At 48.1% G+C, this 13,037-nt stretch overlaps 1 protein-coding gene across 1 annotated transcript; it reads left to right on the forward strand.

Moving 5' to 3' along the window:
* Nucleotides 1-3,660: 3,660 nt before the first annotated feature.
* On the forward strand, nt 3,661-12,504 carry LOC306803416 (acyl-CoA (8-3)-desaturase-like). Its single transcript, XM_079308806.1, has 12 exons — nt 3,661-3,900; nt 5,763-5,873; nt 6,139-6,336; nt 7,078-7,179; nt 7,301-7,429; nt 8,570-8,630; nt 8,736-8,812; nt 9,269-9,366; nt 9,677-9,773; nt 9,983-10,062; nt 10,445-10,570; nt 10,764-12,504. The coding sequence occupies exons 1-12, from the start codon at nt 3,703-3,705 to the stop codon at nt 10,813-10,815; spliced, it is 1,329 nt and encodes a 442-aa protein (XP_079164932.1). The 5' UTR covers nt 3,661-3,702; the 3' UTR covers nt 10,816-12,504.
* The last annotated feature ends 533 nt before the right edge of the window (nt 12,505-13,037 follow it).

Raw genomic sequence — 13,037 nt, forward strand, 5'->3', positions numbered from 1 at the left:
AGCCTGGAGCCTGAGGTGAGTGAACACAGTGATTAGATGGGAATGCTGTAGCAGTCCATGTATTTAAAACAAACTGCTACCAAAAAATTCCTTGATATTTTTTACTCTGGATAATTTTTTACTCTGACACATTCCACTATTTTCCCAGTCCTGGGAGAGTGGCTGGGAACTGAAGAACTTGACAAGGGAAACAACCAACAAAGGAACAGAAATCCCCGTTGTGTGGCCATGGCTGGCAGGGATTCCACATTCTGCAGTGGATCTTGGGCTGCCTGTGGGATTATCAAGGTCAGGGCACAAAGTGCCAGGGGAGCAGAGGAGGGAGTCACACTCAGAAATCTGCAGACTCTGCAGCAGGGTAGGAATAAGGAGAGAAATGTTCTGTTCTAATGCTGCTTTGCAATGACTTCTAGTGAAAATCCTGCTGGTATTCCCACGTTATCATCGGATTCTTTCCTTTTTTTCCTTAATCAGGTTTTGCTTGCAAAAGTGCAAAACTCGTAACAATTGTCACCTCACTCCCTCAGTTGCTAATCTGAATTTATGACTCCTGAAAGACAAAAGATTAGCTTATTTTTATCTCCTCCCTTACACACAGTAATCCCTGGGGGCTTTTCCTGCCAAGATGCAAAATCCTCCCAAATCTCAGTCTTATTTTGCATCTAAATTTTAACAGTCAGTTGAGTTATTACAGCTACGCACTGAGCAAATATTCCATGCAGTCACACTGTTTGTATAGAAAATCGAGGATTTATTGTGGGTATGAAGTGTTAGTAACCCAGACAAAGAGTTCTGGGTACAACACTAACTCATTTAGGCCAGGTTGTTCCAGTACTCCAGCTCATTCCCAATAATACAATAAGAATAAAGGGAATATCTCCAGTTTCTCCCCCTTCTGCTGGTGTTACACAGATCCTTGCAGTGGATCCTAAGCCTGGTGTAGGAATGGTGTTACAGGGAGCTGTCAGGAGCTCCAGGCTCTTTCCTGGTAGTAACACAGTGACTAAATTAGTGATTTCCTGCTGCTTTTGCTTCATCAGTGTGGCTGTTTTAATTGCACTGATGACAGAAGCTTGTAAATCACACCACCACAATTCCCCTGTGCCTGAAATCTTCAGCTTATTTTAGGCTGAACCAAAGCCTGGAATTGAGTCTTCTTTTAGATTCTGCCCTTGTAAACTGTTTTTCATCATTTGTTAGTTTTCCTTCTTTTCTTTTCTTTTTTTTTTTTTTTTTTTTTTTTTTTTTTTTTTTTTTTTTTTTTTTAATGTGGTTTTAGACCTCACCATCCATTATCGTAACTCATTTTCTCTAAAAGGAGAAAAGAAAGGCTGCAATCCTTTCAACCCATCTCCCTCCTTCCCTGATTACTGGTTTGGTCACCAGATGCCCAAATATTAAGTGATCCCTCACCACCCAGGTCACTTGGGTATTTTAAAGCATGTTCCAGCCAAATCATGGTAGTGAAATTAGGAGTTATAATATATTTTCTCCGAATTCTGGTGATCCCCAGTCACCAGATTTGCAGGCAGATCAGAGGAGTGAACCTTCCTTCCCCTGGAGGTTCCTGGTAGTCTGAGGAGCTGGGTCACAGCATGTTGGTGACAGCAGATATGGAGGGGGAAGCAGTGAAGGTGAAACAAGGAGCCAGGGCACTGAAGGACTCACTTTACCTGGTTAATTGTGCTCCAGAGGGACTGATGCCAGGAATCCCAGCTGGATGCAGGATGCTGGTGAGTCTATGACAGCAGCTGTTTTTTTCCCTGGCAGTTTTTATGACAAAGGTCCCGTTCTTGTCTCTGAGACACCGTTCTTGTCTCTGAGATCCGAGTGGGACAAGGGGGGGGGGGGGGGGAAACAAGGACTGCTGGCAACTGGCAGCGCTCAGAAACCTTCCCTGCTTAGGGCTGGGTGATTCCAGGAGCCTCCGCGGCTTGTGGTGGATCATCTGCTGAGGGGAAAACAATCACAGCCAGGGATTTCACCTCAGAAGGAGCTTGGAAGAGAATTCCAAGGGCCTTTGTACAATTCGTGTGGGAAAATGTGTTAATAAGGCATTAACAGCCCTTACAGCTGCCGAAACCAGAGGGAGCACATGAAGGAAATGAGTGGATTTTAACAAGTTTAGTGATGCTTTTTGCCTGTTAAGATCCCTCAAAGCAAGTATCCAAAGGTTTAACTGATGTAGGAAGATGGAATTTATTTGCTTTCAACAAATACAGGAAAAAGAAATCTGATCTCCATGTGCCCCCCAAACCATATTCACGATAAAAGGTCATAAATAGCAACTAAATGTTGGTAAATATTCTGTTGTGCAATTGATGGGGAAAAAGGGAATGTGAAATATTTACTGCACTGTTCTGGATATAATTGTCACGTTTAAAAAGATGCCAAATATCTTTATTAATGTTTATTGATACCAATTGCTGAAGGGAAGGTAATAAAGCTGTTCAATCCAGTGTTTTGAGGGCACAGGATTCCAATATGTGATGTAGCCATCAGGTGATGCTCAGAACGCGAGGGGATGCAGCCTGGTGGCTCTTTGTTTCTATGGTTACCTTCATCGGGAATTGCTGTAACTAGGTCAGATTGGAAGGTGTGAACGGAAACAAAGAAATCCGGGATCAATAACAAGAGTTCAGGGAGAAGGCTGGTGCTGCTATGGTGCTCCCACAAGGAGGAATTGCTCTGTTTTAGCATCATTCACTCTTCCAGCATTATCCTGCTGTCTGAAGAATCATCTGCAGGGTTTTGTTATGATTTACCTATGGCAACACCTTCCCTCCCTCTGGCTGCATTTCCAGGCATGAGCAGCCAAGAGGAGTCTCAGGAACAGGAAAGGCTGAGGCAGCTGGAAGGGAGAGGCAGAACAGATGGAAGTGGGGGAGAGATCTGCTGGAAAGGGGAAGCAAAATCAAGGGTGGGGAGGATAAGTCATAATCAGCCCAGAAATAAGGAGAAACAGGTTGTAAAAGTGGTTCAAAAGAAGGAAGGCAAACTCCCTGGAAGGACAGCGGGACAGGCTGGGGTCAGTCTCTCCCCAGGTAACAAGTGACAGGACAAGAGGAAACAGCCTCAAGTTGTGCCAGGGGATGTTTAAGCTGGATATGATGGAAAATTGTTGTCAAGGGTTAGCAAGCCCTGGAACAAACTGTCTGGGGCAGTGGCGGAATCAGCTGGGGAGGATTTAAGAGCCGCGTTATGTGGCATTTGGAGACGCGTTTCCGTGGTGCCCAGCAGCAGGGCGAGGAGCAAAGGCTGTAAACTAAAATTCCACAGGTTTCACCCCAGCGTGAGGAAGAACTGCTGTACACCGAGGATGGCAGGGCACTGGGACAGGCTGCTCAGGGACCTCAGGCAGGATGTGGAGTCTCTCTCTGGGTCTCCAAACCCATGGACACGATCCTGTGTCGCCCGCTCCAGGTGACCCTGCCTTGGCAGGGGGCTGAACTGAAGGATCTCCTGAGATCCCGCGATTCTGCGGCTGATGGGCTTGGCAGCGCTGGCGGCCTCGCTGCTCTCAGAGGGCTTTTCCCAACAAACCGATCCCGGGCTCCCTCCCCCCGGGCGGCGCCCCCAGCCCCTCCGCGGCCCCGGGGCGGGCGCACGGCGAGCGCAGCCCAGTGGGCGGGGGCGGGGGCGGGGGCGGAGCCGGGCCGAGCCGGGCCGAGCCGAGCCGAGCCGGGAGAGCCGAGCCCGGCCATGGAGGGCTCGGAGCCCGGCCGGGGGGACATGCGGCGCTTCACCTGGGAGGAGATCGGGCAGCGGAGCGGGCGGGGGCCGGCGGGGCAGGAGCGCTGGCTGGTGATCGACAGGAAGGTGTACGACATCAGCCACTTCTGCCGGAGACACCCGGGGGGCTCCCGGGTCATCAGCCACTACGCCGGGCAGGATGCCACGGTGAGCGGAGCGGGGTGGAGGAGGGATGAGCGCGGAGCAGCATCCCGGGATGCAGGGAGCTGTGTCGGGATGGCGCCGGGCTGTTCCACAGACGTGCGCCGGGACCTGTGTGCGGGGGAATATGTGGGATTGTCAGGATGGTTGTTAGAAGGAAGCGTTGCTGAAGGAATGGCTAGAAATCGCAGCCTGGAAAAAGCCAGCCTAAATCCCCTCGGTGATTTTTGCACGCGTGAGAGAATGGGATGCTGCCGCCCGTGTGGCACACGCGGTGACGGAGTTGTTGTTGTTTGCTTCGCCTCCCTCGAACTTCCCGGACCAAGAGATGGCACCAGAGCAGAATATCACTGAGAGTTGTATTTCAGTCACGACAAAGGAATGAATCATTCGTGCCTGAGTGCCCGCGGCTGTTGCAGAGCGGAGTAAATGCTGCTGGAGTTGCAATGTGGGGTGGTTTTGCCGGTGGCGTTCCCTTCCTTTGTCCGCTTGTGCCTTTTCCAGGAATTTCTCAGAATGCATGTGTTTGGACCCAAGGGTGGATACTGGGTGGGAATCTACCTGTAGGATGGTGTTGATGGACTGTGTTTCAGTCAGAATGGAACGTGAGATCTCCACGCGAAGATCCCACCGTAGGAATATCATTTAGAGCCAAAAATAATCGGCGAATGTTCAACATTTCGTCAGGGCAGGGCACACATGTGCATTTTCAAAGCCCCACCACTGGCACAGTTGCCCAGAGAAGTGGTGGAGCCCCATCCCTGTGTTCCAGGCCTGGTTGGGTGGAGCTTGGAGCAACCTGCAAGGTGTCCGTGGCAGGGGGGGTGAGATGAGCTTTGAAGAGCCTTTCCCACTGAACATTCTGTGATTCTGTGGTTCTGTGACCGTGGGGTGAGCAGGGCTGCACGGTGGGATTGCAGCCAGCTGCATTCTTTAGGTGATGATATCAGTGCCACTGCCGGGTGCAGTTGAACTGCTGACTGCTCAGAAACCCCTGCCAAGTTTTATTTTCCAGTGGTTTTGTCCCTGGGGATCAACAGAAAGAGACTCCACAAAACCGAGAAAAAAATGGGAAGTAAAGGAAGAACTCCTCTGTTCGCTCTCCTGGTTTCTAGAAGAGCAGTCAGCCATCCCCTAACCCCCAGCTGGGATTACACTCCAGGTTTTACAGCCTCCATGGAAAGGATTGGTCTGAATTTGTGGTACCATCCTCTCCTGCTCTGCCCACATACTCCTCCCCATTTTTCCCCCCTTTTCCAATGAGAAAATGCAAATGTTGATTCCCCTCTCTTTTTCCTTCCTTTATTCAGTGACCCTGAGCAGGGAGGATGCTACAGCTGACCCAGAGCTGGCAACACCAACCAGTTTTTTTAACCCCTTTCCTGACTAGAAATCTTTTAAAAGCACATTTTATTTTAAAAGCACACAATGATGGCCTAGTAATTCTAGTGATAAACAATGCATGGTGCAGGAATCTTACAAAGTGATGCCCAGCAAGCAAATATTGTCCCAGAAAATTAAAAAACCTCACATCTTTAGGTTGAGGGAGATTGTAAAAATACGCTAATATAGGCATCAAATGTCCAAAAGGAGGTAAATGGGAGATCAGGAATTAGATACCAAAGTGCCACATATGCCTACAGGATTTGTAATTTAAATATATGGACAGAATTTGTAGTGATAAAAGCCACTTGTGGGTTTTTTCACCTGGTTTCCATGGAGATCGACACCACATTTAAATAATAAAAGTAACTGGTTTCCCCAACAGGAATCTTTTGAGTAGTCCAGCATATCATGGAAAAGATTTCTTTTGCTGCCACCTGAATGATGTTTTTTTTCTTCATCCTGTCCCTCTGTCTGTGTTTCAGGATCCTTTCATTGCTTTTCATCTTGACAAGGCACTGGTAAGGAAGTACATGAACCCTCTCCTGATTGGGGAACTGGCACCAGATCAGCCCAGCTTTGAGCCCAGCAAGAACGTGAGTGTCACAAGAACTTGGTTTTGGGGTTGAAGTTGCTCTGTTTAACTTCTCTGACTGGCAGTCAGAGCTCCCTGTACATAAGATCTCCTGGAACCACTGTTGGCTGAAACTTCATTTCACATCATTATTTGTAGTTTTAGCAGACTCATCTCCAGGTGACCCTCAGCTTTCCCCCTTTTCATCTCTTAGAGGGAAAACTATGTTCCTACTCGTGTTCCTGAGGTGCTTTCTGACCAGTGGATGCTTTTGGGTCTCCCCACAGAAAAAGCTGGTGGAAGATTTCCGTGAGCTCCGTGCCACTGTGGAGAAGATGGGGCTGCTCCAGCCCAACCATGCCTTTTTCATCCTCTGTCTCTGCCACATCTTGGTGCTAGATGTTGCAGCCTGGCTCATCATCTGGTATTTTGGAGCATCCTTGGTGCCTTTCCTCTTCTCTGCAGTGCTTCTGGGCACTGTCCAGGTGAGCAGCTACACAAAATAAGCCCCAAAAAGCCAATTTGGGACTTAGATGCTTGTTGCCATGAGCAGGGGACAAATCTTATCGTCATGGGTTTCCACAAATCCTTCTTCTCCCTGGATTCCACTGAAAGGGCAAAACTACACATGCTGCTGTGGTAGAGCAGGCTTTGCCTGGCTTTTTCCTCCTCATGTTCCATCAAAGCCTTCCTTATTCCAGCCTTCCCCACATGATGAAAGCCATGCCCTGCTCCTGAGCTCCACAGTGCCAGAACTCCAAGGCAGTGTGCAGGGGCCAAGCCACTGTGTTCCCATGGGAACTTGCAGGGAGTTAGAGGAGAGGGCAGAGCAGCTCTCAAAGCCCCAGCTATTCCTCCCGTGGCCAACTGATCCCCTTGGAATTACAAGTACTTGGAGGAGGCAGCAGCAAGCTGCTCCTTAAAGAAGACTTTGTTGCCGATTTCAGAGCAGTTTTGTGAGGGAATAAATGCTGGTTCTCAGCTCTGTGCCTGGGTTTTTTTCCCATAACTTTTTTTCCCTTCCTCATGGAAACAACTGTCCAGGACTAAAAGTCATTAGGCAGAGTCTGGAGTGCACTGGTGTGTGATGAAAAAGGAGAGTTGGGATTGGGCCCTGGCAGTGGAAGCGCTTGTGCTATCCAGGGATACGTTGTGAGGAGCGTGGGAGTGGGAGAAGAAAGCTCTTTTCAGACACAGACCCTCCTGACAGCTTTTTTTCATTCCAGGCCCAGGCTGGCTGGCTCCAGCATGATTTTGGACACCTGTCAGTCTTCAGCAAGTCCAGGTGGAACCACTGGGTGCACAAGTTTGTCATTGGCCACCTCAAGGTGAGCCGTGGGTGTGGGGAGGGGCTGGCAGAGCCCTGCTCTGGAGCCAGGACCAATCCCAGGATAAGGAGAGGACTAAGGGCAGGAGATGCATCTTCCTCAGGGCTCTTTCTTCTCACAGGGAGCCCCGGCCAGCTGGTGGAACCACCTGCACTTCCAGCACCACGCCAAGCCCAACTGCTTCCGCAAGGACCCCGATGTCAACATGCACCCCTTGTTCTTTGCTTTGGGGAAAACCCTCTCTGTGGAGGTGAGACCTGAGGGAAGCTGGGAGGTGACAGCAGTAGGATTCAAATCTGGGGAGCTGCAGAGAGCTTGGAGACTGGACACTAATTTGTTTGATTTTATATAGTGCTACTTTGCCTTCCACTAGTCCCTAATATTCCTCAGTAATATTCCAGCAAATCTGAGATCTTTATATTCTTAAAACCTCATTCAATGTTATTTTTGCAGTGTTGGAAGATTAGAATGAAATAAATGCTGTAATTAAAAGTTTCTATTTCCCTTGATGAGAGACTTTCAGTTTTATGAAGATCAGAATTACAAGTTGTTCTCTTTTACCAAGATCAGTATGACTAGTTGTAGTGATCTGGGGATGGAAGCACAGATGACAAGCCAGGGCTGTCTGGAACTTTTACAATTCCTGATGAAAGAAGCTATTTCGGTGGTCTCAGCCCGGCAGTGGGTGTCACAGTGGTTCCCATCTGGATTCCAGCTCTATTTCTGGTACAGCTCTGCAGTTAATTGAGTGGCTTTAGCATTTGCTGTCCTCCAAACAAAAAGCTGTGTAAATTCATAGTGTCACTTTAGATGCTGTGTTTTGCATTGAAATTAAGGGATGGGCTATTGGGAATTAGTTTGAACATGTACAGGGATGTCATGGCATTTTTCAAGGAAGCCAGTGGCTTGATCTATTATGTTTGTACAGCAAACACTGAAAAATGAGCAGCTTCAGAGGGAAGATAATCAGTTCACCCTCATTCCTGCGGACACAGTTTCATGCCTAGATGCTCATTTCTCAGTTTTCAACACTAATTGCAAGGAGGTGGGAGTTCCACACACTGCCATCTTCATCAACAGTATCATAATAGTACCATAGCTTTTTTTTTAATTCTGAAACTCTGCTTTGTCAGCAAACTGTTTGTGTGGGTTTCTATTTCAGCATTTTCAGGCAACTTGTGCCCTCTGTAGGAGCAGAGCTTCCTGTGCAGGTCACTGAGTGCAAGGCACTGCCCAGCCCCTTCTGCACCCAAGGCAGGGTGAAAACTGATCCAAGCCAAGCTTCCAGGGCATACTGGATGCTGGCTTGGTTGGGTAGGACATCTCCTGGAAGTTTAGGAATGTGTGCACAGGTGTCTTCATGGCCTGAGTAATTTGTGTATTTTAACAGCTTGGTGTGCAAAAGAAGAAATTCATGCCTTACAACCACCAGCACAAGTACTTCTTCATCAGTGAGTAATCTCCCTGTCTGCAGTTCCATGCAGTCACTCTGCCCCTTGTTTTCCCATTCCATCCCATCCTGTTGGGATAACTGATGGCTCTATTTGTCCCTCCAGTTGGTCCCCCTGCTCTGGTGCCCCTTTACTTCCAGTGGTACATCTTCTACTTCGCTGTGCAGCGGAAGCAGTGGGTGGTGAGTCAGCTCCACGGGGGCTTCTCCTGGGTTTAGGGATGAATTCCAGTGCCAGATTTACTGGGAGTTGTGTGTGTGCCACAAAGGATGTGGGCATAGATTTGGGAATGGTGTTTGCCAAAGGGGGATCTTCCACAGCCCTTCTCTGTGAAAGTTACACGGGGTAACAAAAGATGTTCTCTGGTGTTCTGGGTTTTGGTTTTCTCACTGCTTGATTCTCTTTAGATCCAGAAGAAAATGTGGTGCTTTAGAGCTTGTCCTGTCTGGTGTTTGCCCTCTGCTGGGCTCATGGAACCAGGATAATTCTTCAGTACAGGGAATGGCTAGGGAATGGTGAGGCTAGGGAGGAAAAACTGATCAGTAGATGTTAAGGGAGGTTTTAAAGGGAGTGATGGTAAATTCAGAAGCCAGAAATTATTCCTTTTAATGAAGTTTTCCCTGTCCCCTGTACTACAGGACCTGGCCTGGATGCTGTCCTTCTACATCAGATTCTTCCTCACCTACTTGCCCTTCTTGGGGGTGAAGGGTACCCTGGGGCTCCACCTGTTAGTCAGGTATCATCCAACTTAAAATTCCAACATTTTCTCTGCCCAGTTTGTATCAATCCTTTGTGCCAGCTTTTTTCCAGCCCTCTGGTTATTTTTCTCATCACACTGTGTTCTCTCTCCTGATCCTTTCAGTGGGACAGGAGTGTTTCCTGTCAGGCTGCAGGAGGTAGAAGGTATGTGTAGGTCTGAACAGATGTTTGGGGTTCCTGGTGTTCATTTTGTCAGGCAACAGCCAGCTGGTGTGTGCACAAGTGTTCTGTGCTGACTTGTCACATCACGGGTGTGTGATCTGTGATGCTTTTTTGTGTTTGCACAGGTTTATAGAAAGCAACTGGTTTGTCTGGGTCACACAAATGAATCACATCCCCATGCACATTGATTATGATAAGAATGTGGACTGGTTCTCTACCCAGGTGAGACCTTATTTATGAGCTCTGTGACAGTTTCTGGGTGTGTAAAGTCCATCTGTCACAGCCTGGCCACCTTGTGTTGGCTGGAAATAACTGCTGGAGCTGTTGTGTCCAGCCAGAATTCCTGTGGGGATGAAAACCTTGTGTTTGAGAAGGGGCATTGCTAAAATAATGCTTAAAACAGGACTTCTTTTTTTTTTTCTTCCTCTCAGCTCCAGGCAACCTGCAATGTTCATCAGTCCTTGTTCAATGACTGGTTCAGTGGCCACCTGAACTTCCAGATCGAGCACCAGTGAGTGGAAACGGGTTGGGAATAGTTCCAAGGAGTGCTAGTTACAGCAGGGCTGAAGAGCCTCCAAGGTCCCTCTATCAGCTGAGACAAGAGCAAAAGATAATGGGGGTTAATGTTGTGCTCTTGGTGTGGGGGCAGAACAGGAACTGCGAAAAGAAAATTTCTGGAGTGCCAGTGAGCACCAGCACCACTTCAGAGCTAAGTTGTATGGCACAGCAGGGAGAATTCCCAGCACAGACACTGAAGAGGGACCATTGCAGGGCAGCCAGGACTGTGGCACAAGGGGAGCTCGGGGCACATCCAGAATTAGGCACAGCAGAGGGGCTGGGATTCCTTGTGCTGGTGAGGGATGCCATTTAATCACCACCTCCTTTTCCCACAGCCTTTTCCCTACAATGCCACGGCACAACTACTGGAAGGTGGCCCCTCTGGTGAAGTCCCTGTGTGCCAAGCATGGCATTGAGTACCAGTGCAAGCCTCTGCTCACAGCCTTTGCAGACATCGTGCAGTGAGTATTGACCTGCTGTGTTTCAGGTCAAGGGGTGTCCAGTGCTGCAGAATGAAAAGGGGAGGGGAGGGGCAGCCTCTAAAGGTCCTTTCTGGTCCAAATCACTTCATGATCTCCTTTGCTTCATCTCTGGATGGGAATTCTCCCCATGAGGCTCTGAATGGGGTTCATTCCCTTGTTTCTCTCTTGACAGCTCTTTGAAAGATTCAGGGGAGCTCTGGCTCGATGCTTATCTACATAAATAAGCAGCAGTGGATCCCTGCAGAGGAATTCCCCAGCCTTGCTGCCTCCTGTGGTGGTCACCCTGAAGATCCTGCACTGAGGAGAGCTGGCTAAGCCAGAGGTGGGGAGGTGGTGCTGCTTAATTCCATGGGTGAATGTAATTAATATGATTTTACCTTTTTTTTTTTTTTTTTTAAATATGTGCTCTAAATTTTTTCCTTGTGCTTCTTTCATTCCTCTTTTCTGATGTTGAGTTCTGGGGAAAAGCTTGGTGGAAGAGGTTGTGTCCCACCGAGCTGAGTGCAGCTTTGGGACTGGGAACAGATTCCTTTCCATATGCTGATCCTTCATTTCCTGAGTATATAGGAGGGAAGCTTCTTATCTAACATAGGCTTTTTGGGGTGGCTCTCATTGTGAGTGTAGTAAGAAAGTTGGGACAGCATGAAATCAAGGAATGTGGGAATTAGGGAAATGTGGAAACTCTAGGGACTGGGGCGAGTTCAGTATTTTCAAATCCCTGTTTGTAATAGGGAGCTCCCAGACTAGTCTGTGCTGGTGGGGAGGTGCAGGCAGTAGTTCTCTAGGAATGGGATGTAGTCAGAGCCCTAACTGAGGCAGGGAAACAGGGGAGTGGAAGTTTTTCCATGTGCCATGTTCTGTGGGAATGCTGCCCTCCACATCTCTGGAAGCCTCTGGGTTATTTGGCCACTGGTGATGTTCCATGGGGATTTGCAAGGGTTTTCCACCCTGCCAGACTCTGGAGTGTTACAAAGCCATTACTGAGAGTCAGAAGAGAGAAACCTGTCCCATCCATACCCAGGATCCCTACAAGAGTGACTAAGGAAGCAAAGGCATTCCAGGCCAGGTTGGACAGGGCTTGGAGCAGACTGGTTTAGTGAAATGCAATAAACCATGGCAGGGAATGGGTTGAGCTGAGCTTTAAAGTCCCTTCCAACCCAAACCATTCTACAATGATTCTGTGTGAAGGTGATCATAATCACTCTGTGATGACCTGAAGCTTTGGGCTTTTCTGAACCTCTGGGTGGTTTGTTAAAAGGAGAGAATTCCTGACTCCTGGCCCATGGAGAGTGAGGCATTCCTGCCTGTGCAACAGACAAATCTAAGGAAGTTAGAAAGGTGGTGGGGGTCAGACTGCTGTTTAAAAGTGTTTAACTTTTCATTCAGCTGCATATCCACAGGCACACCTCAGCCAAACCATTGCTGGTCTCCATCTTGGATGATGTGCCTTCCAAACACCCCCCAATCCTGTGGGTATTACTGAATAGTCTTACTGCCTTTCCTGGGGTCTTTTATTTGCTGCCCCAATGTCACATATGCCAAGCCAGGATGTAGCACCTGCCACATCACTAAGGAAGATGCTCCATCACCCTGCCCCCCCAGGGACTGGTGGATTAGAATCCAGGAGGGATGGATTGATTTTGAGGAATTTTTTCCCAATCAACATCCAAAATGAGGATGATGTGTCAAGGGAATGGAAGAAATGCATCTTCTCAGGCCAAGAGTGTTGTTAAGCACAGGATAGAATTGTAATGGGAGTAATAATACAGTCATTAAATACCTGTTGATTAAGACCATAAAGAAAGGGGGCTTAGTTATTGTTTTACCTTGGTTTTTTCCTGCTCCATTTCTTTCCCTCTTATTACAACTGTGGATGGAGGAAAGTCTATTAATAAAATTCCTTATCTTAACAATTTTTGATGTCGTCAGAGTAAAATACATCTGTGCAAGTCTTCACACTGTAAAAGGTGGAACAAATGCCTGTCCACAGCTACAGAGAGAGAACTGTTATAAACCTCTTTCTCCAGAATGTGCCTCTCCCGTGTTTTCTCTGCCACAATAAGGAGGAAACATCCACAATACAATAAACCAAATGCCTGGAGAACCAGGAAAAATAACACAGATGAGCTGATTGACAGTCCTGAAGGGTAAGACTGAAAGGGGACCTGACTCAGCATAACCAGATATGAATGTGCTGAGTTTCCTGGAAGTTTTACAGGCTTGAGAAGAGTTCTCCAGAGAGTCTTCCAGGCTCAAGAAATACACTGAAACACACGACCTTGGAAGAACACCAGCCTAAACTTTGCCATCTAGTGGAAAGCCTTTAGCCTTAGAAATGGAACCTAAACACTGTGGGATAGCCACAGGGTGGCAGTCAGACATCAGAAGGTGAGGTGGACATCCCAGAGGATCAGAGGGGAAGGATCAGATCATGAGAGAGCCTTGG

Source organism: Erithacus rubecula (genome assembly GCF_903797595.1).
Source record: "Erithacus rubecula genome assembly, chromosome: 6".
NCBI lineage: Eukaryota > Metazoa > Chordata > Aves > Passeriformes > Muscicapidae > Erithacus > Erithacus rubecula.